Genomic DNA, 26,457 nt, shown 5'->3' with positions numbered 1-26,457 from the left:
TCTTGGTACTTCTTTAGTGGATTTAGATTTCACTAACTGATCAAAACTTTAATGAAATAGGGCAGATATTTAAGAAGTAACAAAACAGAATTTAAGAAGGGTGAAAAAACTAAGGACTTTACAGATTGTAATGTTTCAGACTATAATAAACTCTGCATCATCTCCAAACGGACAAAAACTACACAACAATATGAAATTTCAAAGGCGAAAGATATTCTGATATATCAAATTTCTTCGGCAAAAATCAAGAATATATAAGTTTTCTCCGCTAAAAAACACTCAATGACATACGGACAGTGAACACCTTCCTCTAAATATCAAAAAGAAAAGAGTTTAATCAAATTTTTAAAGTGTTCAGAAGCCTAATTCAGTTAAGAACACTTCAAAATGCATTTTGGGTACTTACAGGTCCCGGTTTAGCGATGGCTAACTGACGTTCCATCTGAAGCCGCTCTTTTGCAGCCTGTTTTATGATGGAAACCAATTCTTCTTTCTCTTCATACATCTCCGAATTCTGAGCAAAATATAAATACAGATATATTAGACTAAATGTATAAATTCACTCTATCTCACTAAATATAGCAAAACAGCTATTATACACTATAGCATACAGCTTCTTAAATGCAACCAGTCAAATGTTTAAGTTTGGTCAAACATGTATGAGGGAAATTTTAACAGGCAATTAATTCATAAAGAGGTAAAGTGACCTTTTGTATTTGAATAAATATAGTACTCAAATGCTTAATAACAGTCACAAAATATTAGATAGCAATTATTTTGTTTTTTCAAAGCTTTTTGTGGAATAATTTTCAAATCCATGACTAACGTGGCATCTTTGTATATGTCTGAAATCTTGTTTTTATTTTGGGTTTAACGCCGTTTTTCAACAGTATTTCATTCATGTAATGGGTGCAGTTAACCTAACCTGTGTTCCTGGTTTCTGTACGAGTATACTATAAACCTTTTCTCCGCAAGTAACTGCCAACTTCCCCACATGAATTATCAGAGGTGGTGGGCGAATGATTTCAGAAATAATGTCTTTTATCAAATCGTCACAGAGAACATACGCCCCACCCGGGGATCAAACTCGCGACCCCGTGATCTGTAGACCAACACTCTCCCTACTGAGCTAAGCGGGTGGGCTATCTGAAATCTTGAGTTAATCAAATCATAAACTACTATTTAAAAAGGCTCTTTTGGATCATCTACAGTTTACAATTTTTGTCCCGCCAAATTTTACTTTTCAGGAAATAAGGTGGTAAACCGAAGATCGTAACTTGTGGCTTCGAATAAACCTGGTTTCCCCTTTATTTACAAAATTTTTAGTTTGTTGTAAGGAGCAAATCATTTAAAATTTTTCACACCTCTTCGGTCCAAAGTGCGGTAAATTTCATTTTTTATTAAATTGCAGGCATTTAGAAAATTCTTAAAATTTTTTTTTGTAAAAAGGATCTTTAAAATGAAAATAATTATGAAAAAATTCTTAAAGAAAATTTAAATTTATAAATTTTAAACATTCTTTTCCTTTGCATTTGTCTGCGGGAGTCAAAAAATTAGTTAAGATCTTTATTTTTAAATCCCCGGCAAATTGTTTTTGCAAGGGAATTTGAAGGAAAACTAAACCTTTCCATTAAAATTCCCATAAAATTAGTATATCCTTTGGGGTTGAAAAAAAAAGTTAAGTTTTTTCCACATGTGGGCCTTTAAACAATTATAAATAATTGGAACTCTATCAATATTTGATAACGTTTGATACTTTTTTTTTGAAAAATGTCACAAATTTATGATTCGTCCCCCTTAAATAAATGGTTCCCTTACGTTGGTTTTTAAAAAAAAATTTCTTTTCCTTTGGGAATGTTGGTCAAGTTTGGGTCCTCAAACCATGTTTAATCAAAAACATTTTGATCTCCCCTTTTCACCTCAGAGACCTCTGGCGCCATAATTTGAATAAAATGATTGTTTCATCTTTTGATTTCAGATATCTAGAGGAAATACAGCTAACTAAAGGTGACTAATTGAAAATATTTAAATGAAACATAGTTAAAAATAAATCCATTTTATTTTCTTTTATTTTTATTCAAACTAGTAACAGCACCAATAGGGGAGGTAATTTCTGCTGGGAGTTTGTCTGTGCATTATGGTGTAAAGAGTAGTTTCCCCTGCAGGCAGTGTTGCCTAACCATTTAATTACATACAGTGCATTTAAAAGAGGAAATAAATCCTATTCTAATACTGTACACACATCAAAATAACTTCCTAGTTATAAGTCTACAAATCTTCATCAAGATATGTAAATTTTGTCTGATGCAAAACATTTATTGAATTTACTGTCAACGAAACCAGACTCGAAAGAACTGAAATTTCCCCAAACCATATCGATATGCCCAATGCTTATGCACTCCGCAATATACATCATAACAAGTGACAAAATTTTCTTACTTTGAACAATAATTCTAGACGTTTGAGAATATCCATTTTCGATGGCGTTTTTTTGTTTATTCCTTTGAAGAATTATACATTCTTGTAACTATACTTTCACAGCTTCTTTCCATGGTTTATGACATGTCTGATTTATATATTTCATTATATGAATACACTGATAACAAATTTTTTGAGTGATAACAAAAATTGATTATCAGCAAAAAAAACACGTGTTTATCTCGTCTTTATCACATATCTATCATGTAACATTAAAATACAGGGTACGTATTTGAGTCATCGAAAATGTTTCATTGCTTACAGTTGAAGTATCTTAGCTTCACTGAAAATGCACTCCATAAAAAATTGTGAAAATGGTAACTTCTCCATTCAAAGCTGTATTTTATTTACTGTGTGTGACTAAAACTTTTCTAAAAACATAAGAAATGCCTCTGCCCTCTCGAGGACACGAGAATAAGCAGTAAATCTATTTAAAATATTCTGATATTTAAATCCAGTTAAAACACTTCGTTATCTATCCTTTAAAGTTTTTTCCAAGAATAAATTAACACTTCCGCATTTAGTTTTACTTCTCATCAATCCTTTATGAATTTATGTAGTAAATAATCCATATATGAAGAAAAATCTTCCATTCTGTTAAACATTTAGACCTTTAGGGCCAATGTATCATGAATACTAATGTACGAAAATAAACCTATGTCTCCAGATATTTAGTAGATTACGATATCTCTAAGTGTTAAATATATATGTACACTGTTATAATCACACACAACAATATTTTGATTATAATTATACAGACATATTTTTACTTTCCTGCCCTCTTTATGTAACAGATATCTATCCAGTCGATAACGAAACGTCGACAAATTTATCGAAATTAAACATCAAGATAAACATTCTCAAAACCTACACTTAATGTTCAGTTGGTAACATAATTATCAATCATGGGTAGGCATGCTTTAATTTAATGATCTTTTAAATACATCTTCGTGATGTGTAACAATTTTTAAAACCTATTGTATATGTATAAAAAAAATTTCCTGCACAACCTTGAAATCAAGAATATATTTAAGGTAGTTAAGCACGTTTTGCATGTTTGTAAAATATTTTGGCTAAACACTAAAATTTAAGCTAAGAATATTTCCATGTACCTCAAACAACAACTAAATATCACCTAAAACAGAAAGCGGCATTTCTTGACAAGACTGTGAAAGAGTTCATAGAATGTTCTAAAACCAGCAAGACATTAACCCGTTCTTTGTAACAACTGGCAACTTTCTCATACCATAAACAAGAACCATATGAGCCATGCCATGAGAAAACCAACATAGTGGGTATGCGACCAGCATGGATCCAGACCAGCCTGCGCATCCGTGCAGTCTGGTCAGGCTCCATGCTGTTCGCTTTTAAAGCCTATTGGAATTGGAGAAACTATTAGCGAACAGAATGGATCCTGACCAGACTGCGCGGATGCGCAGGCTGGTCTGGATCCATGCTGGTCGCATACCCACTATGTTGGTTTTCCCGTGGCACGGCCATATATATATTCTATTTCAACACGTAAAATTGCAAAATTTAATGTCACGAGTTTTCTTAAAACCTACAATGCAGTTACTTTTTTACAAGTAAAAATTCTTTAAAAAAAAAAAAGAGAAGATTTTCTCTAAGGCTCCTATTATGAAAACTGTCCATCTGAATATTATCAAATTAGTCTAAGACTTGCAAATTTATAAAAATAATCCAGCATTCTGTTTCCCATATTTTTTTCTGCATCTGCTTCAAACTTGAATGAATTTCATTTTTTTATACTAATATGCACAACTACCTTAACCATGCTAAATCTTAACCCTTCAAGTCTGCATTTTACTATACTTCTGTAGTATTCACAACAGGTTTATTTTCGTTGATGCTGTTTAACAGAGTGGCTTGTGAATTAAAATCATCTGCACTGTGACAACAAAATACTTAATATCATGATGTAAAAGTAAAAAATTCTCGTGAGTGCAAATAAGATCGCCACTTATTAAATCAAATCAAATTGGAGCTATCACTGAAGATGTTTAATACCCAAAGATGCCACTCTGATACTGAGAAAAAAAAATGTAGTGATAATGACCTTAAACCTTAAAGTGTAACCTTGACATTCGGCCTAATGACCTGGGTAAATCACTTCACATGCTGTCTTGTTGTTGCATGTTTTATGAGGTTTAAAAGTTATGGAGAAGACATGAAGTAAAACTATTTGACATTTGACCTAAAACTGTTACTTCGACTTTGGACCTACTAACCTTGTACTTGATAACCTGGGTCATGTATGATTCTCATCAATTTCTAATGGTGAACATTTATCTGTATTTATTTGAAAACTGAGAAACAGTCTGAAATAGAACTATTTGGTACTATATCTCCAAATGTGACCTTGAAATCTGACCTAGTGATGCTGTCTCTTGAAAATCCTTGCAGTTGTCTATTGATATTTGACTTTCAAGTTTGACCTTGACCTTGGATCTAGTAAACCCCATCAACTGCTCTGCAAGCTGATGCTAATAAATGAAAATCCTTCCAGCCATTCAGAAGATACGACAAGAAAACTATTTCACTTTTGACCTCCAAATGTGATCTTTACCCTGGACCTAATGACCTGAGTGATATAAGATTCTAGTCATATTATGATGATGGTGACATTTATTTGAAAATCCATGAAACAGTCCTGGAGATATTTCTGCAAACAAGAGTTATGGACAGACAGACAGATGAACAGACTGATGTGACTCAAATATAGCCCCCATATAGTTTGCATAGGGTATAAAATCACTCCTCATTAGTATTTATTTTTTTCCACAAGATAATTAGGATGGATTGACTGATTGATTCATTGACTGATTAGTATGTGTCTGACAAAGCCTTATGCATGAAATTTGTCTTTATCCTAATTGATACAAAGACAAATAGATCTACCTCTGGTCCTAGAAAATCTGCATTGCTGAGTTGGTCAGCCAATTCCTGACATTTTTTCCGCAGGTCCTCGATTTCCCGATCTTTTGCAAGCATCTGTTTGGCATGTTCCGCAAGGTCTTTCGCTCTTTGCCGTGCAAACATTTTCTTCATTTGATCAGTTCCATGCACACCACTAGCTAGCTGGCTCCCAGCAGCCATCTCCTTAGCTTTCTGAATGTATTTGAAAAACTAAATGAAATAAGTCCCAAAGCTTTATTATTTTATTACCAATTTCAAGACATGATCTTGGGGCCTCTGCCAAAATCTATTATAATTATCAGTTTGCTTCTTTATTCATACGAAGTTAAAATAGTTGCCTAAAGTTTTCTTGAAATATCATTTATTGAGACAATGTTCAACTTTGCTGGAAAGTTTAAAATATTATTGTAACAGCTATGCATAGCTTCAAGCATTAATGCACACATTTTGCGCTAAGACATTTTCACGATATAAAAAATGTCTAGAAAACTTTATTCACTGCAGTGCTTGTATATTCTATACTAAGGTAAGTAACTCCTGAGACATTAGCAGGAAATTATCTGATAGAGTTATCTAAAGCTCTGAATATTAACCTAACCATACACGAAGGTAGGAAAGGCTGTCATGCTAATATAATTACTCCTACTTGTAAAGTAACTGACCAGTTACAGCCCTATTCCTGGCAAAAAAAATATAAACCTGCTTTTGCTCTGCTTGTTCTGCAGTTCTACGAGGAGTAATTACTAGAGAAACCCTAGTTCATGGGGACAAACAAGACAATCAGTGGAGAAATGGTGAGTTTGAACCCTGAAGAGGGGGAACGTTTTCCTTAAGTGGAAGAATATTGCATTCCTTAAGTTGTGCAATAATTAGAACTCCTTTATAAGTCCACAGAAGAAAACAGGTGTGAAATCATTCCTACTTCACAAAGAAATCAGTTACTTGCAAGGAACAAGAAATCAAAGAATACTGGTCAAGCTAGCTCGAGCACTGATACATCATTAAAATTTTGGTTGAAAAATGGTGTTAAACCTTTATCAGACAGATTTAAACACAGATCTGTCCAAGCATTTCACTTAAATTTACCTTCATATTTTCTTGTTGTAGATGTTTCGCTTTTTCCTCCAACCTACGTGCAATGGCAGCCAGCTCGGCATTCCGTTTCTTCAACGTTTTAATCTTTTCTTCCAATGGTTTTTTATCATCTTGTTTGCGTTTCTGAAAGGTAAATTATAGTTTGATAACAAGATCTTTTTTTAAATCTAAAATATTCAAACTATGCTGTAGTATACACTTTTGTTTACAATTTGCAGTTTCAGTTTAAATGAGTTATAAACTAGTGACATTTTTTTGGCAGCTGACCTGTACCTGCACTTTAGAATATCCTGAAAAATGCAATATACAGAATACATTCTAATTCCAGAGGGTGTAAAGCACCTATACAATGTCAAGGTCTGCCCAAAGGTCATTTTGCCCTTCTCGCACTTTGAAACCAGGCCCTAAGGCTATATTACTCAGTTTGGAGACTAATATTAGAATTCTGCTTTTTCATTGGTCAATTTCAAAAGTGTGCTAAGAAATAACCAATCAGATGCTGGAGATTTGAGACTTGTCTCCAAACTCAGAAATATATTGCAGAGACTGGTCAAATTTTGGACAAATGACAAGGTTCAGTCCACAGACTAACATCAGACAGAGTGTGAGTAAAGAATGCTGAATTATTTTCTCTATTCTGTCTTTCAATCACATACTGTAAAAGCACATATTTTTGCTGGGTCAAAATTTCGAGAATTTGAAATTTTGAGCATGTTTGCAAGGTTCAATATTCGCAAAATTGTAAAAATGGTAGATATTATACTAACAGTGAATATTTATGCGCGGATTATTTTTCGCCTCGCGAATATAGCGAAAATTTATGCTACAATTTTGAAAATCCTTTCCAGGCAAGGCAGTATATCTATATATACAAACACAACTTAATAGAATCATTGTACATGAATGTTCAAAACTTTATCACCATGCGACTGCAGGAGTCTTTTAAATCTGCCAAATTTGGATATGAAACAGCTGTACATATTTTTTTCTGCCAGAATGATTCATCCAGTGAGACAAATCCTCGCCAAAAACACAGATCATTGATTAGGGCAGGAAAATCTGCAGACAGGAAGGTATATAATGGTTAACTTTATAGAATGCAATACAAAATGTTTCCAGACAAAAATTCTTGTCCAAGGGATTGATGATAATGAAAATTCATAGACTGCAGACTGATTTTTTTTTTCATTTTGATGTTATTTTGCAGTAGAGGGGTTGTTACACTTTTATATTGTAGAACTGTCATTTTTTTCCAATCAGATTTGGAACACAGCAAGCAGTTCATTGCAAGTGGTCTCTTAATAGATGCTGCAGCTACAAAAAGTTTGACTGTAAAGTATTTTTGATATGTAGCCAGTTTGGACATGGTAATGATTGTTTATACGCATGCTTGTTTGTTTATACGCACTCCTGTTTGCTAAAGGTTTTGAAAAAAGAAAGCACATGGGACAAAATAAACAAGTTGAAAAGAAATTTCATAGTCTTCAAACTTCAAAATGCAGCCTTCTATTACATGTATGTCTAGTACTTTGGGAATTTTTATTACACTTTTCTATAGACATGTAACCTCAAATAAGTCTTTCTCAACCATTCCACCAGGGCATCTTGACAACCCTATATTTGAGCTGCACCATGAGAAAACCAACATAGTGCGTTTGCGACCAGCATGGATCCAGACTAGCCTGCACATCCGTGAAGTCTGGTCAGGATCCACACTGTTCGCTTTCAAAGCCTACTGCAATTAGAGAAACCGTTAGAGAACAGCATGGATCCTGACCAGACTGCGCAGATGCACAGCAACGATTTTTTCCCTTCTTTCATAGGGTCCGTAAAACGGACCCTTTCCCAATTGAAAACAAGAGGGCCATGAAGGCCCTGTATCGCTCACCTGACCTATTGACCTAAAGATCATCAAGATCAACATTCTGACCAAGTTTCATTAAGATATGGTCATAAATGTAGCCTCTAAAGTGTTAACTAGCTTTTCCTTTGATTTGACCCGGTGACCTAGTTTTTGCCCCCACATGACCCAGATTCGAACTTGACCTAAAGATCATCAAGATTAACATTCTGATTAAGTTTCATGAAGATACAGTCATAAATCTGGCCTCTAGAGTCTTAACAAGCTTTTCCTTTGATTTGACCTAGTGACCTAGTTTTTTAACACACCTGACCCAGATTTAAACTTGACCTATAGATCATCAAGATTAACATTCTGACCAAGTTTCATTAAGATATGGTCATAAATGTGGCCTCTAAAGTGTTAACTAACTATTCCTTTTATTTGACCCCCGTGACCTAGTTTTTGACCCGACATGACCCAGATTCGAACTTGACCTAAAGACCATCAAGTTAAACATTCTGACTAAGTTTCATGAAGATATAGTCAAAAATGTGGCCTCTAGAGTGTTAACAAGCTTTTCCTTTGATATGACCTAGTGACCTAGTTTTTGACTCCATCTGACCCAGATTTAAAATTGACCTAAAGATTATCAAGATTAACATTCTGACCAAGTTTCATTAAGATATGGTCATAAACGTGGCCTCTACAGTGTTAATTAGCTTTTCCTTTGATTTGACCCGGTGACCTAGTTTTTGACCCGACATGACCCAGATTCAAAATTGCCCTAAAGATCATCAAGTTTAATATTCTGACTAAGTTTCATGAAGATATAGTCATAAATGTGGCCTCTAGAGTGTTAACAAGCTTTTCCTTTGATATGACCTAGTGACCTAGTTTTTGACCCAACCTAACCCAGATTTGAACTTGAGCTATAGATCATCAAGATTTGACCAAGTTTCATTAAGGTATGGTCATAAATGTGGCCTCTAGTGTAAACTAGCTTTTCATTTGATTTGGCTTGGTGACCTAGTTTTTTATCCTACATGACCCAGATTCAAACTGGACCTTAAGATCATCAATATTAACAATCTGACCAAGTTTCATGAAGATACAGTCATAAATGCGGCTTCAACAGTGTTAACAAGCTTTTCCTTTGATTTGACCTGGTGACCTAGTTTATGATCCCAGATAACCAAATATCGAACTCGTCAAGATTTTATTAAGGGTAACATTCTGACCAAGTTTCATTAAGATTGGGCCAAAAATGTGACCTCTAGAGTGTTAACAAGCTTTTTCTTTGATTTGACCTGGTGACCTAGTTTTTGACCCCAGATGACCCAATATCGAACTCGTCCAAGATTTTATTGAGGGTAACATCCTGACCAAGTTTCATTAAGATTGGGCCAAAATTGTGACCTCTAGAGTGTTAACAAGCTTTTCCTTTGATTTGACCTGATGACCTAGTTTTTGACCCCAGATGACATAATATCGAACTCGTCCAAGATTTTATTGAGGGTAACATTCTGACCAAGTTTCATTAAGATTGGGCCAAAAATGTGACCTCTAGAGTGTTAACAAGCTTTTCCTTTGATTTGACCTGATGACCTAGTTTTTTGACCCCAGATGACCCAATATCGAACTCGTCCAAGATTTTATTGAGGGTAACATTCTGACCAAGTTTCATTAAGATTGGGTCAAAAATGTGACCTCTAGAGTGTTAACAGTCAAATTGTTGACGACGGACGGACGGACGGACGACGGACGACGACGGACGCCGGACACAGGGTGATCACTAAAGCTCACCTTTGAGCACTTCATGCTCAGGTGAGCTAATAATGACCATTTTTTCCCAATTTCAGACTAAATTATTCCCAAAAATGACCTACAAACATTTTTGAAACGGCTGCTGTCCCGACATCGTGAAATTCGCCGATTATAGAAAATATGTTCCGAATTTTAATCGAGTGTTTGCTAATTTTGACCAAAGGGCAAATACCCGATTAAAATTCAGAACATGTTCTCTGTCAACACAAGCGCGAATTTAATCAATCGCACCATGTATTTTCGGTAATCGGTTTCCACGATCTTTTTCTGTAGAACCAGTGACAAACTGTGCGAACAATGAGTCACAACAGCAAATATATGGGCATTCCATGAGAAAACCCGTAGTAGTGACAAAAAATTCAAAATTGAGATAATAACAGATTCATAAAGAACATTCTTTTATCTTTCAAATCCGAAAATTTGAAGTGATTATCTTCACTATTTTAAGAGCTACAATGTTTTTAAGTTAGTCACCGAGGGTATTTTGAGACGTGATGTTAAGAACGTCATGAAAGCAGTATGACGTCGTTGTGCATGGTGTGTATTTTCAAGTCATTAATGGAACAAATTATGCGTAACACTTACTTAACAATCATACATTTGAATATTTAGGAACAGTTTAAAGTGATTTTACTGAAAAATAACTTAACCGTATATTTTTAGTTTCATCACAAACTATATCTATACACCTCTATATTTTCATGACGCATGGGTGCTTTGGAATTTCCGTTGCCATGATAACAGAAACAACATTTATATGAAAAATATGGTAGAATTTGATTTGTGTTAGATGACACAATTACAATATATTAGTTTCTAGTTTCTACAGAAACATAAGAAATACAGCGATTTTTTAGTATTTTACACTATTAATTATACAATAGTTGTATCATGTCACTAATACAGGTTTTCTCATGGAATGGCCCATATATCGTTCAAAGGCTAACAAAATCCAAGCTTGCTGGCTGCAAAAGCCTTGTGGAGTTCAGATTCTCACGGGCATCTTCACAGCCTGTTTTCTGACTGAGGAAACGTCCGTTGAATCGTCGACACCGGTGTCATTTTCATGTCGGAGTCAGGAGAACTCTTGTGTAACTACAGTTGAATTTGTGCCAGAGTGTGTGCCTTTAGAACAACCATTGTTATCTCAGAGTCAGGCCACTGTATCATGTTGTGATGATCAGAACACTAGCTCTAGTGTAACTCAATTAGATCCAGGAAAGGGGTTATTGTAATTTTGTATGTTACACAAAATTCCCAATTAGGATGAAAACGATGCTATTTTTCCCAAATCGTCCGGATGCGGACGCTTTCTCAACATGGCAAAAAAAAATCGCTGCACAGGCTGGTCTGGATCCATGCTGGTCACAAATGCACTATGTTGGTTTTCTCATGGTGCGGCTCATATTCATTAGCATGTACAGCATCTTTCTTTCAATATCAAAGTACTGAAAGTACAGAAAGGCTGGCTACCACAAAACACTGGTACATTATTACGGGTACGTCAATTTTCCTAACCATCGTATAGGGAAGGAACGTGACTAAACAATAATAATTAACAGTCCGATTTATAGCCGGGTTCGAGCCCAAAATTTCCCTCATACCGACAACAAAATCGCCACATCTGATCAGTGTTCATACATTTATACATGTTGTGTGTGTGTGTGTGTGTGTGTGTGTGTTTGGTTGGGATTGCATATCGAAATATAGATGCGGAGTTTGTTACCTTTATATTTTATCTGATATAAAGTCCCTCAATGTTTATTATCGCTTCTTTAGAAACATATATAAAGTTTATGGCACGCCAATTGTTCAATAATAACGTGAACCCAGGTTCACAATCGAAAAACTAGGATTAACAATAGATAAACTAGGGTTTTCGAATGTAAAACCAGGTTTTTCTAACACATACCCATATTTTCGAGCGAAAACTCGCCCGTGAACCCATGTTTTAACTAGGTTTTTCAATTGAACTTTGAATTTCAGCCGTTATTCTAAGTTCACGAGCGTTAGCCTATGTTTACGGGAGTAAACCAGGGTTCATGAGTGTAAACCATAATTTACGAACGTGAACATATGTTAACAATCGAGAACTTACGTTCACGACCGTGAACATGGGTTTACGACCGTAAACATAGGTTTACGCTTGTGAACATAGGATAATGACCAAAAATCACAGTTTTGTTCGAGAAACCAAGTTTTTCGAATGTAAACCTAGGTTCAAGTTTGTAAATTATGGTTCACGCTCATAAACCTAAGTTCATGGCCATAAACATAGGTTCACGTCCATAAACAATGGTTCTCGGCAATCAAATTATCAAATAATTACATTCTTGGTCGAAAAACTAGGATTATTGAATACTAACATAAATTTTCGAGCGAACACACAGGATAACGGGCGTAAACTATAGTTTACCCTCTTGAACCCATGTTTACGTCCGATAAACTAGGTTTCTCGATTGAACTCTTACTTTGATGCACAAGTTAATCAAGATGGTTCATCACAACAATACTCTATGCTCGCCTTAGTTTGATATGGAAAACCCATAATATCTAAGATTTTGCAAACATCTTTCCCGCACAATTTTCATTCAGTGTTTTGTGGTAGCCAGCCTTGCTGTACTTTCAGTAATTTGATTCGATCATGAATCTGGGACAATTGGCGTGCCATAACCGTTTCTATTTGTTTATAAAGAAGCAATAATAAACATTGAGGGACATAATACCTCTCCACCCACACACATACACAAACACATTTATGAATGTATGAACACTGATCAGATGGGGTGATTTTCTTGTCGGTATGAGGGAATACCACTATAAACCGGACTGTTAATGATTATGGTCTAGTCCTGTTCCTTCCCTAATACGATAATTAGGAAAATTGCCGGACCCGTAATAGTGTACCTCCTTTTTTTTAAAAGTATTCCATTCCTACCATAGGCTGCTTTAACTAATTTTTCAGGAAGGCGTAGGTTCAAGCCCCACTAGGACCAATCTTTGTTCATTATATTTCTTCTTTCTAGTAAGAAAAACTGTTGTTTTTTTTACAATACTTATCATTGATTTGTCGTACAAAAGCGGACATTTTTCATTTGATTAGCCATTTCTTGCTATTTAAATTGAATTTAACCTGAAGGGTGAATGTTTAGACATCTTTGAAAATACTTTGTTACATTTTGCGTAAGTTCTTGATTTTGCATCTATTCTTTAGTTTGCAAAGTTTGGAAGAAATGTAGGTAGGTCTTACTTCTGCCTTATGGTTCTTTTTGAATGCAGAGAGCAAGGCTATAATTCTTAAGAGTTGCAGCTTAATTTCTGTCCGATTAAATTCTCTTACTCGAGGCTCCCAAGAAAAATTGTTATCGACAATTTTATTTTGTGTTTTATAATTGTTACGGCAAAGTTATCAGAAGCCAGGGAGGAAGCAGAAAACAATCCCTCACAAGAAAATAACCTCTCTCTACAGCAAGCCAAGGCCAAATTCCTCAGGCACAAACGGGAAGCACAGAGGAAGAGCTGGAGAAACAAAACAGCCTCACTCAACCTAGAGCGAGATGGCCAAAAGCTGTGGAGATTGACGAGACAGCTGAACGATGAAGAAACAGGAAGAGGTTCAGTAACTTTGGAAGAGAATGGTGAACTGTTGACGGGTAAACAAGCGGCAAACACTTTTGCCTCTAATTACAAAGATGTTTCCAACATCCCCATCAACAGGGAACGGCAAAGGGAAGCCCGAAGAAAAAAGGGAAAGGCAGACAAGCCAAGTGACACCAGAATGCATGAAGCAGGGTCTTAAACTGCATGAGCTACAGACAGCTTTAGGCAGTTGAAGACAAAGAAGTCTCCTGGACCAGATGGAGTCACAAAGAAATGCTGACCCATCTAGGCACTGAAGCAATTTGCAAACTCCTGGAAATTTACAACTACAGCTGGACACAAGGACTGCTTCCACAGATAATGGAAAGAGGCAGTCATGATCCCCATCCACAACAGGGAAGGATCCAAAGAAGGCTGCAAGCTACCGCCCAATCAGCCTAACCAGCTGTGTTGGAAAGACCATGGAGAGAATTGTGAATGCACGTCTGAAGTGGTACATGGAGACTAACAACCTATTTGTAACGCAACAAGCTGGCTTTAGACAATTCCGCTCCACTGAGGACCAGACCACTTATCTATCGCAAGAGATAGAGGACGCCTTCCAAGAGCAGAAAGTCATGCTTACAGCAGGATTGATCTGCAGAGGGCGTTTGACTAAGTCTGGACTGATGGACCTCCTCGTCAAGCTGATGAGGGCTGGAGTAGGAGGTCACATGCTGAGGTGGATTAAGTCATACCTCCACAACAGGAGAGCAAGAGTCAGTTTAGAACATGCCAGTAGTAGGAAGTTCCTGTTGCGTCATGGTGTCCCACAAGGTGGAGTTTTATCCCCTACACTCTTCTTGCTTTTCATCAATGATCTGGTGTCTGAACTAAACCCAAAGGAGTTAAGGCTGCTCTCTACGCTGACGATCTGGTGTTATGGTGTAAGGAAGAACATGCCACTACAGCCACATACAGGATGCAAGAAGCCATCAACAAGCTTTCAGCTTGGGCTGAAGATGGTGTGTATCGATCAATACAGAGAAATCGTTCCACCACACTATTCTCCCTGTCGTCAAAGCAGAGGGCGGTAAAATCAAGATGGGAAATACTTCGCTGATTGAAGCAACGAGGCAAAATACCTTGGAGTGACCTTTGACAAACGGCTAACCTGGAAGCCCCACATAAGTCAAGCAGAAGAGAAGGCCCGTAAAAAGCTTGCCATGATGCGCAAACTTGCTGGAACAACGTGGGGAGCAAACGAGCAAATACTCAAGACAGTATATCAGGGAACAGTGAGACCCCATTTAGAGTACAGCTCAACTGCCTGGTCCACTATTGCCAAAACTAACCAACAGGCTTTAGACAAGGTTCAGAACCAAGCATTGCGGATCATGACAGGTGCTACAAAGTCTACACCAATCTCCTTCATGGAGAAGCTAACAGGCACACAGCCGTTACAAGACAGAAGACATGCAAAGGTTCTGCTTCAAGCAGAGAAGTTCAGGTCTTTTCAAGACCATCCCATGAAAGCCAAGCTACATGGCTATACAAAGAATCGGCTCAAACGTAGCAGCTTCGTACATGAGGCAAAGAAACTCAACCGAGAGTTCAAAACTGAGCTGAGCATTCAAACGACTCCCTTAGGTAGTGAAGACATCATAAACTTACTAGCGAATGATCTGTCCTCAGTGACTGTGAGACTTGCTGTTCCTCGTCTTGACCGCGGGCAGCAAGAGGATGAAGGCATTCGGAAGAGCCTCACACTTGCTATGATCAATGAAGACTATCCTCCGGAATTATGGACTCATGTCTATACAGACGGATCAGCCACATGCGCCGTCAAAGATGGAGGAGCAGGAGTTTTCATTCAGTACCCATCTGGCAAGAGAGAAACACTACATGCAGCCACAGGAAAACACTGCAGCAACTATAAGGCAGAGACTGAAGCACTCATGAAGGCCGTCTCAATGGTTGAAGACTCGGCAGAAGAAAGCTCCTCAGTCGTCTTTTTCACAGATGCACTGTTTGTCATGGAAGCTCTGATCATAAATAAAGCTCCGCAGCTAGCCAGGAGAATGCAGAGCCTGAGTATGACCTGCAAAGTAGCACTTCAGTGGATTCCATCCCATTGTGGACTTGCAGGCAATGAAGAGGCAGACAAACTGGCTAAGCTAGGAGCTCAGTCAGAACAACCAACAGTACCTGTGAGTTACAAGGAGAAAGTCACCATCATCAAGGCACTAATGAGACCAAGGATGGAGGAAGATGCTTTTCATCTCCTTTATCGGTCTGAACAAGTGATGATGGTCAGGCTCCGCTCAGGGCACAACAAGCTCAATGCTCACATGTACAAGAAATACAGACTGACATCATCGCCAACTTGTTCATGTGGTGAAGAAGATCAGACTGCGGAGCATATACTTCAGAGATGCAAAAGGCACGACCAGGAGCGAGCTGCGACTTGACCAATAGATACCTCAATCCACCAGAAACTGTATGGAGGCATTGAGGATCTTAGGCAAACCACAAGTTTCATCGAGGCTACTGGTCTGAAAGTGTAGATGCGAACGACAAGAAGAAGAAGAAGAAGATAATTGTTACGCAATACTTCGAGGTTTCATTTAGAAAAATATGAGGTAAAATGACTTCTCTGCGATCGTTTTGCGCAATGCCTATCACTCTGAAACTTGTCTCTGTTTCAGCTATTTATACAAGATTTACAAATAAAAAACAACAATCAAACAACAATGACACAGTAAAAGTCGTTTAAAGATGCAACACAGTGCGAAACAATGTTAACTTCAGGACTGTATCAATTAATGCATTTGTTAAACATTACGGTTACAGGTCCACTATCTTAAAATAACCTGAAATACAGCTGAAAACGTGTGTTTAAACAAAAATCGCTTACATCTACGCCCTTTAAACAAAATGGTGACATGGCACTTTTTGCAATATACCTATAGCAAATGATCTGAAAAAATAGATTTTTACAACTTTAGCCCTAAATATAAGACCTGACATAACTCGGTTCACTATAAGTTCATTTTAATTGATATTTCATATTTCTCATTTTCCATGTTATGTCTGGTCGTCGAATAATGCGCAGTGTAACTCAAATCGACAATTGTTTCTCGGAACCAGCGTTTGTTTAATTAGCTATTTATAGACCGGGGTCATAATCTATAACGAAACGGTCAACAGTGTTGAGTTATGAAAAAGTTTCATTCATACAGACATTTCATTCATAGGGGCGAATTAATTTACCATCATTATGTAATATTTTCTAATATTATCTTTCTAGTATTTACCGTTAGAAAAATAAAACATTAATATAACATGTTAAATCAAATTGATTTACTGAAACAGGTAAGTTTAAAAATCTTTAAACAACTCTGTGGCAAAACTGATAAACGTGGCGAACTATTTGAATTGCGCATGAAATGGTTTTGTGTTGTCAGTCTCAGCACCTTTGAACTTTTGTTGAACTTTGCAGAATTTCGATTTACGGTTATAATAGTCTGGCGAATAAATTTGCCAGCCTAAAAATGTAAATCAGATTTTAACATTTCAAAATTATCTCCCCTCTTTAAATTACAAAGGTGAGAACATTAACAAATGTAGTTATGTCAATATACGCCTTATCCTTGGTCTATTCAAAAGAAAAAGTATCTTTAAAAACATATCCTAAAGCCACTAGTGAAAATTTTGAACTTCTTTATTTATTTCACACAGAAAATGTATATCTAACATTTTCAAACAAAGAATGGAAAACAATAATCAAAATTAAATATTAGCAAAAAGCTGGAACAAGGTCACCATTTCAAAAGCTTACTTCTCAAACAATTTACTCTTTTGGAAATACTGCTTTTTAGCCACAGACACTCTGGGTTCTGATAATATGAGTTACTCCCCTTTGTTACTTATAAACCATTTGTTTATCAATGTAAAACCGGAACATTGTACATCAAAAGTAGAAACACTTCTAATTAAAATCAATCAAAATATGACTAAACTATAACACATAGGTAAAAATATCTAATGTGGTCAAGGGCCATCTGCATGTCCTGTCTGAACCCCAAAATATCTGTTTGTTGGATACATTACAAAAACCCCCTAATTTTGATAAGTTTGTAACAAAGACCACTTCTACAAAATGAAATGAAATTTTAAAAAGATTTCAATTTTACGAAAAAAGTTAGAACAAATGGCTTTAAAACTTTACAAGGTTTGGTGCAAAGGTATGCAAAATATTTGTGTGATGGCCAAGGTGGGCGTGAAAGAGCAGTTGAGAAGCGAATCTGTTTGTTTGTTTTGGGTTTAACACAGTTTTACAATAATATTTCAGTAATGTAATGACGGGCAGTTAACCTAACCCTGCGGTAAAAATTCATGGACAAACCATGGTATAACTATGGCTATGGCTATGATATAGATACATTATGACCATGGTTGAAACATGGTTTGACCAGTTATGTCAAATGGAACATTACCTGATCGAAGTTGGAATATGGTCACAAGAAATTGTAAATTGACAATGATATGAACGTGTCGTCTGAGAGCGATCCGGCAATGATTTGGACATGTTCAAATCAGTTCCAGATCATTTCAGCAATATCACGGACAATTCATAGTCATCACAGGTATGACATGTCTGTTATAGCCATGATGTGACAATGTTTCATTTGCGATACCTGGTCAAACCATGTTTTAGACATGGCCAGATTATGGTCAAATTAAAGCCATTTCGGGCAAATGGTAAAAGGCCTCAAATGGCTTCAATCTGACCATAATCTGGCCATGTCTAAAACATGGTTTGACCTGGTATCGCAAATGGAACATTGTCACATCATGGCTATATTATATTTCCAGTGGAATAACTATCAAATCACTTTTCCAGTGGAATTCCACTAGAAACCACTGGAAACCGCTGGTATTCCACCGACTTTTTTTTATAGGGATATGGCACTGATTTGACCTTAATGTAATCATGGTAAAAACAAGTCAATTTGAAAAGAATATGAGTTGGCCATAATATGACCATGAAATTCAGACATTGTCAGAACATTGCCACTTCAGGAAACTCTTGTTTCAACATTGGTATGGAAATGGAATATTTGATGACATTGATTTGACTATAATATGATCATGGTCAAAACAGGTCCAGTAAAAGTAAATTTTTCCAAGAACATGAGGTGACCATAATATGACCATGAAATTCAACCAAAGTCAAAACATTGCTACTTCAACAAACATGATTTCACCATGATCTGGAAGTGAAATATTTTCATGGTATTAATATGACAATAATTTGACCATGGTCAAAACAGGTCTATTACCCTTACTACGTTTATCATTGATGTGGACATGGTCAAATCATAGTTGCAACATGGACATTTCATTACCATTGATTTTTATGATTGACAAAACATATCCATTTCATTGACGGCCATGGTTCAAACATGGTCATCAATGATATGGCAATGGTCATAAACGCAGGGAACCAGTGTTCCTGGATTCTGTACCAGTACAAACCTGTTCTCTGCAAGTAATTGCCAACTTCCCCACATGAACCAGAACTGGAGGATGAATAATTTTAGACACATGTCTTTTTTCTTCAAATTGTCACCGATAACATGTACGCCTCACCCAGGGCTCAAATTCACAACCCGTGATCTGTAGATGTTTGCTCTCCCTACTGAGTTATTAAGCAAGCGGGTTATCAGGGTTCTGGTTTATTAAACAAAGTTTGGAAACCATCTAAAAGGGCATCTCTGTCATTGGTCCATTTCAAGACTGATCTCAAAATCAGCCAATCAGATACTAGAGTTTTGAGTCTGGTCTGCATCCTGTTTCATTAACCATGGACCAAGAAATGGTATTATTGTTGAAAAAGAGCAAACGTGCTTCCATTGGGTAGCTGACACTCAAATCTGAAAGAATCTATTCTTGTACAATCTAGAAATATATTGTCTACCCAATGTCATTTTCTAAGTCTAAAAAGGGCCATACATCTGATTGTTAACAAGCAAGCTTGGATGAGTTCTGTTGTAATTGAGTAAAGGGGTCCAGTCTGGTGTATGGTGAAAAACTGTTGCATACTTTGGAGAAGCACACACTTTGATAGTTTTTTTTAAAGAAAATCTTGAACTAAATCACAATGTCAATACTCAACGATAAATGATTTTTCGTAAGGCCAAAAGGTGGCAAATATTTTCGCAATATAAAGCAGATCATGTTATTTGCTTGCTGACAGTACAGCATTAAATTTGAATATACAGTTGCAAGTTTTACAATCACAAGCTTTGAATTTAAGAAACTAAAAGTTGACCTAAACAAAACACTGTAGCCAAGAAATCTGATATTTTCTAAGTTCAAAAGGGGCCATAAATCTTACAAAAAGCAGGATGGAGTTATGTTTCTTGCGGTACAGGGTCAGCTTATGATGGTGAACAAGTGTTTAAAGTTTTAAAGGAATAGCTTTGATAGTTTACGATAAAAGCTGACCTAAACATAAAACTTAACCAAGAAAACTGATTTTCTAAGTCCAAAAGGGGCAATAATTCTTGCAAAAAGCAGATGGAGTTATGTTTTCTTGATGTACAGGGTCTGCTTATGATGGGGAACAAGTATTCCAAGTTTCAAAGCAAAAGCTTTGATAGTTTAGGAGAAAAGTTGACCTAAACATAAAACTTAACCAAGAAATCTGATATTTTCTAAGTACAAAAGGGGCCATAAATCTTGCAAAAAGCAAGATGGAGTTATGTTTCTTGCTATACAGGGTCAGCTTATGATGGTGAACAAGTATTCCAAGTTTCAAAGCAATAGCTTTGATAGTTTAGGAGAAAAGCTGACCTAAACATAAAACTTAACCAGGCAACGCCGACGCCGACGCCGACAACCGCTCAAGTGATGACAATAACTCATCATTTTTTTTCAAAAAATCAAATGAGCTAAAAAGAACAAATGTTGGCTGTGCATTTATATCTAACATTGAAAAAAGTAGCTGACAACAGAAATGGCATGAAGAAGAAATCAACTTCTTGCAACAAGGTTGCGTGCAATATCTATATTTGGTGTATACAATGTCATATATAACTATGGCTATAAATAAGTACCGAATACTGTTTCAGCATCAGATACATTCTGTATTGTAATTAACTAATGCACAAATTGCCTTGGGGATGTTGCTGTTTGTATACTGTGGAGAAAAGGTTGCTGCTAATCCTAGGTCCGGTGTTGGTTTGAGGTGCAGGTAAAACATAATTTGCATACTTACTGGAGAAAACACACTTTTGATCTTCAGTCATTTTTTCTTTTAATAGAACATGATATGAAACTAAATCTGACAATGTCAATACTACACTTGACTTGATGCCCCAGAATTGAGACTTACCAGTAGTTCTCTTGTGTAAAATGGGCTAAAGGTTTTGGCTGAAGACTACTTTGTCAGCATATACCTTAAAGCACATCATATGTTTTTGCTTGGCCTTGACAGTAAAACATGTGCATTAAATTTGAGATATACATTTACATTATATTTACATTATTCACAAGCTGTTGCCATCAAATAACTAAAAAGATAAAACAATACACTGTTTGTGGGCAAATGAAATCCTGTTTGTTTAAATGTTCCACATTATCTATATGTTACATAATACAAATATTAGCTATTTAGGTCATTTGATGCATTATGTATTATAGACCATTAAATAACTATATAAATGCTATGTACTGTTGCCTTTTTGAAAGTTTCATTTAAATCTGTGTCCTTGACCTACAGTAAAGAAATGATGCATAAATGTGACAAAGGTAAATGCCACACCCACAAGGATACCACTCCCACCAAAATGCCACTCCTAACAAATCTATCGTTACCTGATAGTCACAGTACAAGCATAATCTTGATCAAATCCAAAATATATACAGTGCATATTACAGTTTTATTCATTATTAATACTAAACACTGTGCAGAGATGTTGTATTATGCAGAAATTAATACAGTGAAAAACATCATAAAAATGGCACATGTCTACTGTCAAAAACTACTTAATTGCATAATAATGGCCTTACTGTGGTGTCAGTTGTGACTTCATTATGCTTTTTGTAGTGTCAACATATCTTTTTATGCCGTCAGTTATTTCTTTGCAGACTGACAGTTTGTTGTTTCACATGCTTAATTTTACAAGAGACGTTGTCCATCAGACAGCCAATGCTCCACTATTTAAATCGTTGTCCCAGAAGCAGGAATATTACTCTAAATGTTAAAATATCTATACCATTTCAATCCAGGATCTGCATTACTTTTGAAGATGCATGTAAAACTTTAACCAGGATTTTCTAAGTCCAAACGAGAGCATAATTTGGCCAAAATACAGTTTTATAGTTATGGGACTCGACCAAATGAGGTTGGTAACTGACCTAGAAAAAGAAAATTTGTTTTTCAAAGCTTATAATATGCCTTGAAATGATAGCTATACGTACTTGCATGCAAAACTTTAACCAAAGTGAGAACGTGCTGAAAACTTTTCAGACAGATCAGTTACCCTATGTAATTATATATTAACATTCCGAATTTTTGACTCAGGGTTTACAGAAATGGCATTCTACCATTCAGCCCTCACCCCCAGCGTTCTTCCATGTATTCTGTCTGTATTACTACTAAGATTCGATACTTACAAGTGTCTCATTTTCAGTTTTGAGGAGAGCAATTTTACGTTCCAATCTCTGTGTTTGTGTCTGAAGCTCTGTGACCTTCTTGTGTAACTGACGATCTCTCTCTTCTTGTTTACGATTCTAAAAATAGAAAAATCAAATTATATTATATAAGATTGTAAAACACTTTAAGTAGGGTCCAATAAAATGTTTTTCTTCAGTTGACAGAATATATGTGCCTTTCTTCTTCTCTGTGAAGAAAGTAAAAGACATAGGTGAAAGAAACAAGAACTGTTGGAGGAGCCTCACTCAACTCAACAGCCTTGTCAGTTGAATGAATATTCAATCTGACTAAAGTACATATCCTGTTACGCTACGCATAGGATCTGAGAACGACCTATTCATTGCCTCGTTCTGACGACCCTTTCGCTAGCCAATCAGAGCCTAACTTACAACATCTTGCAAATCTACCTGTAGCTTTGACTTTTGATATTTACAATTCTTATGTCAAAATGTATCAGATAGCCGGTTAGCTCAGTCGGTAGGCCATTTGCTTTGTAAGCGAGGGGTCCCGAGTTCGAGCCCTGAAATGACTGCACATTTTTCTTACTCTTTGACATTCGAACAAGTCGTCTGATTGGATAAAATAAAAATAGCAATACTGGAAATCCAAAATATACAGAAGACGAATGTGAATGGGTCGTTCTCAGATCTTCGTTTAGAAGATCAAGTACTTTAGTCAGATTGAATGAATATTTAAAGTCGAAAAAGGTGCACAATTTTGTTAATATGCAAAACAGAGTTATTAAATCAGTGTGCATTACATGTCAGATCATTACAGCTAGCTGGACAAGTGTGTGAAGTTTCAACCCGTTCCCGTAAATGGGTACTGAAATACCACCTTGGTCAACCATCAAATACCATGGTGAAAACATGGTCAGGAGTGGCCATGGTCGACCATGGTGAGATAATATTGGCCATGGCCGACCATGGTCAGAAAAGATGATCAACAGTTTGACCACAATCTACCATGCTCAAAATTTTTCAACCACGGTTGACCATGGACTACCATGGTCATGTTAGTAATTTTCACATTTATCAAGTTTTACAATGCACAAAAGATGCCTGACTGCATTTTGGCTCCAAAAGTTTTCCTAGTTATAAAATAGTTTTATAGCATTTATGGACAGATTCAAAGGTAAACTTTCATAGTCTGACTATGATTTGTTGTCATCTTAGCAATTTTAAGACAAATAAATGACTGACTTGCAAAAATAGATACAGACTGCAATTGTCATGTATTTTCATGACCCCTTCAAATTTATATTTATACAGTTTAGTCAATAATCACCACGGTCGACCATGTTTTATGACTGTGGTGCCAATTACCACAGCCATGGTCCACCATGATAAACCATATTGTCCCATGACCATGAACTACCATGCTAAACCATTAGTTACCATGGTAATAAACCGTCAATTTCAACTGGGTATAATAAGTGTCAAACTGAGCAAGGTTATATGACGCAAGGCACTATTCTGTTATCAAGCTGATTCTGGCAGAGTAATTCAAAATGTGCAGTACATCAGACTTAATTTTAAATTGCTTTGGGCCATGAAATCACCTTTAATTATCTAAGCATCCAACAATCAATTAATTACTCTCATTAACTAATACTGCATTATTGTTGGCGGGAAATTCTATTGTTCTGTTTGAACTGTTTAATAGCTATAAAAATTCAAATAAGCACCTTAAATCTCTCTGGAGTGGCAGGACGATCGCAGGACCTTAAATTCCAATAATCTCCGAGGGCAAACCCTCGAGGCTCCCCATAACTTTCCTCATAATCAAAACTCGGCGCTCGCTCCCTCTCCTTCATTAACTCCATTTTGTATTTTACATTCAACTTAAAATCAGAATTATGCCACAAAATGAGAAATTTTCACACACTCGTACATAAACACAAGCACAAAAACACAACTGTTACACTGTATTTTCACAACTTCAATATTCCGACATTTTTTTTTTCAGTATTAATTAACCTTAATTTACATGCATATTTTTCGAACATTATATCCAAAGAGATATTGTACTATATATTGAAAAAGTTTCAATTTCATCTGCAGGAAAACAGTGTGTGTGACCAGTTTTTTTACACCTTTTTTCCTGACCTTATAACACCTATTCCAAATCAATAAGATGCAGTTCTGTATCAAGAATTTTCTAATTAATTATTCACATATTAAACACATCTGTCATTAAACTGTCCGAATATGTATATCTCCGTGTCAAACGTGTTGTCTTTTACCGCAAATTAACATTACCTAAATATTTAATACATCTGAAACTATAAACGCTTACAGTAACACTAACAGGAGGTTTTGCAGTGTCGGAAAATATGATACAACCTCAAATGTGTTTTGATGTTTTCGCTACATTCGGTAGCAGATGTAATTTGACATGGATAGTGTCTGTCACACGAAACATTATACCTTAACATGTAACAATAAGTCAGGCAAGTCACTTAAAAATGTCTTTCAACCTCATATAATTGATGAATTCCTGTTTCGGAAAGAAAAACACTATTATTCTGGTGTCTTATATTTGAAAAAAAGTTTACACTGGAAACATTTTTTTATTCACGATCAAGGTAAAAAAAACATCAAAGCTTTCAATCTAATTAATTATGTGTAAAATTTGAATACCGATATAAATGTGTCAAGTAAAAAAGTATCAATAATGGCATACAAGACAACAGAAGATGGAAAGATGATCCAATAAATTTCCTATCAATTCAAAATCATAATTAATACTCCTTGTTAAAAATGCGCAATTTTGCATTCCAAGCTGTCCGTATGCATTTCATGCCCTATGTCTATTTTCACTTAAACACTTTATCCACTTCATGAACTTTTTTTTTTTTTATGTATTAAAAATCCCGACAGTCATGAGTATCCTAGCACACAGTTCTTGCTTCCTGAACCGCTACCACATAAATTGGTTGGGGTTCTACCGGTTCCGTTTTCTTCGTCTGCTTCTTCTTACGATATGATAAAAAACTATGCCAACAGAGCCAAACTGAGATAACTGTAATCAGAAATCCTAATGCGCACAGGAGATAGACAAAAAGATAATACTCTATGCCCTCCATATTTTCATTTTAACAACAAAAATATCTAAACTGCAAACAAGCGAACAAACACACATCTATCCAAGTTTTAACATCCTCATATCATCATGATGAAAAGTCGTTAATATGTTACTTCTATCAATCATAAACAGTTTTGCCCTAAAACCAAATTTTTACAGTTTACTGTTAAAAATCAATCAGTTATTGATCACTTTGACCTAAATATTCACAATAAACTTGAACCTCCCATCATAATAATTGTCAGGTTTGTTTAATTAATCACTACTTTTCAAAAATATTTTTCTCTTGATTTTTTCAAAAGATTTGCGATATTCATTCATATATCATGACTAACAAACCATTAAACCTTTATTGTAAATTTTTGTATTTCACACACACTAACTGTTGCACAATAAAATAGAATATTTAATCCAACTTTTCCATGTTATAAATTTCGCATGAATTTGCGACGAACAAAAATGTCATATAATTTTTTCCTTTGCTGAACATTTTTCTTTGCCTTCTAACCAAAAATGATAATTTTTAAAAGTTATATATCATTGTGTGCATAAATCAACAAAAAAAACATCAAAAAACTTTTAAAGTCATCACGCAGGAAAACGTCCTGCAGCAAAACTTTTTACAAATGTAATTATCTTGACAAACAGTCACTATAATCAACAAAAATATTTTCCATGTTGTACACAGGCTGTTGGACATAATTTCCTATTAGATGTACATGAGATAACATTATGAGACACCAGTAGGTATTTAACCTATCACCCTATGCAAACTGATACACCAAACTTATCATGAATTTTAATGAGTGATCACTTGATACTAGTTAAAATGGACTATGCAATGCCTCAAATAAAGTTACTACTATGTTTAACAAGAGTGCCATAGTCA

General features: G+C 35.8%; 1 protein-coding gene across 15 annotated transcripts in view; it reads right to left on the bottom strand.

Moving 5' to 3' along the window:
• The window catches only part of LOC123534096 (RIMS-binding protein 2-like), a 218,840-nt gene that overhangs the window by 150,504 nt on the left and 41,879 nt on the right, over positions 1-26,457 (bottom strand). For 14 of the 15 annotated variants that reach the window (XM_045316150.2, XM_045316153.2, XM_045316152.2 and 11 more), the window contains 4 exons: positions 22,442-22,558; positions 6,502-6,633; positions 5,398-5,607; positions 407-514 (listed from right to left, as the gene is read on the bottom strand). In XM_045316150.2, coding sequence (XP_045172085.2) covers positions 407-514; positions 5,398-5,607; positions 6,502-6,633; positions 22,442-22,558 — 567 coding nt within the window. Of the gene's footprint in view, positions 1-406; positions 515-5,397; positions 5,608-6,501; positions 6,634-22,441; positions 22,559-24,168; positions 24,886-26,457 lie in introns of those variants that run through there. The other variant, XM_045316164.2, reaches the window with a different exon arrangement.

Source organism: Mercenaria mercenaria, chromosome 12 (genome assembly GCF_021730395.1).
Source record: "Mercenaria mercenaria strain notata chromosome 12, MADL_Memer_1, whole genome shotgun sequence".
NCBI classification, from domain to species: domain Eukaryota; kingdom Metazoa; phylum Mollusca; class Bivalvia; order Venerida; family Veneridae; genus Mercenaria; species Mercenaria mercenaria.
The sequence above is the reverse complement of the archived record's forward strand: the minus strand, read 5'-3'. Positions and strand labels throughout refer to the sequence as shown.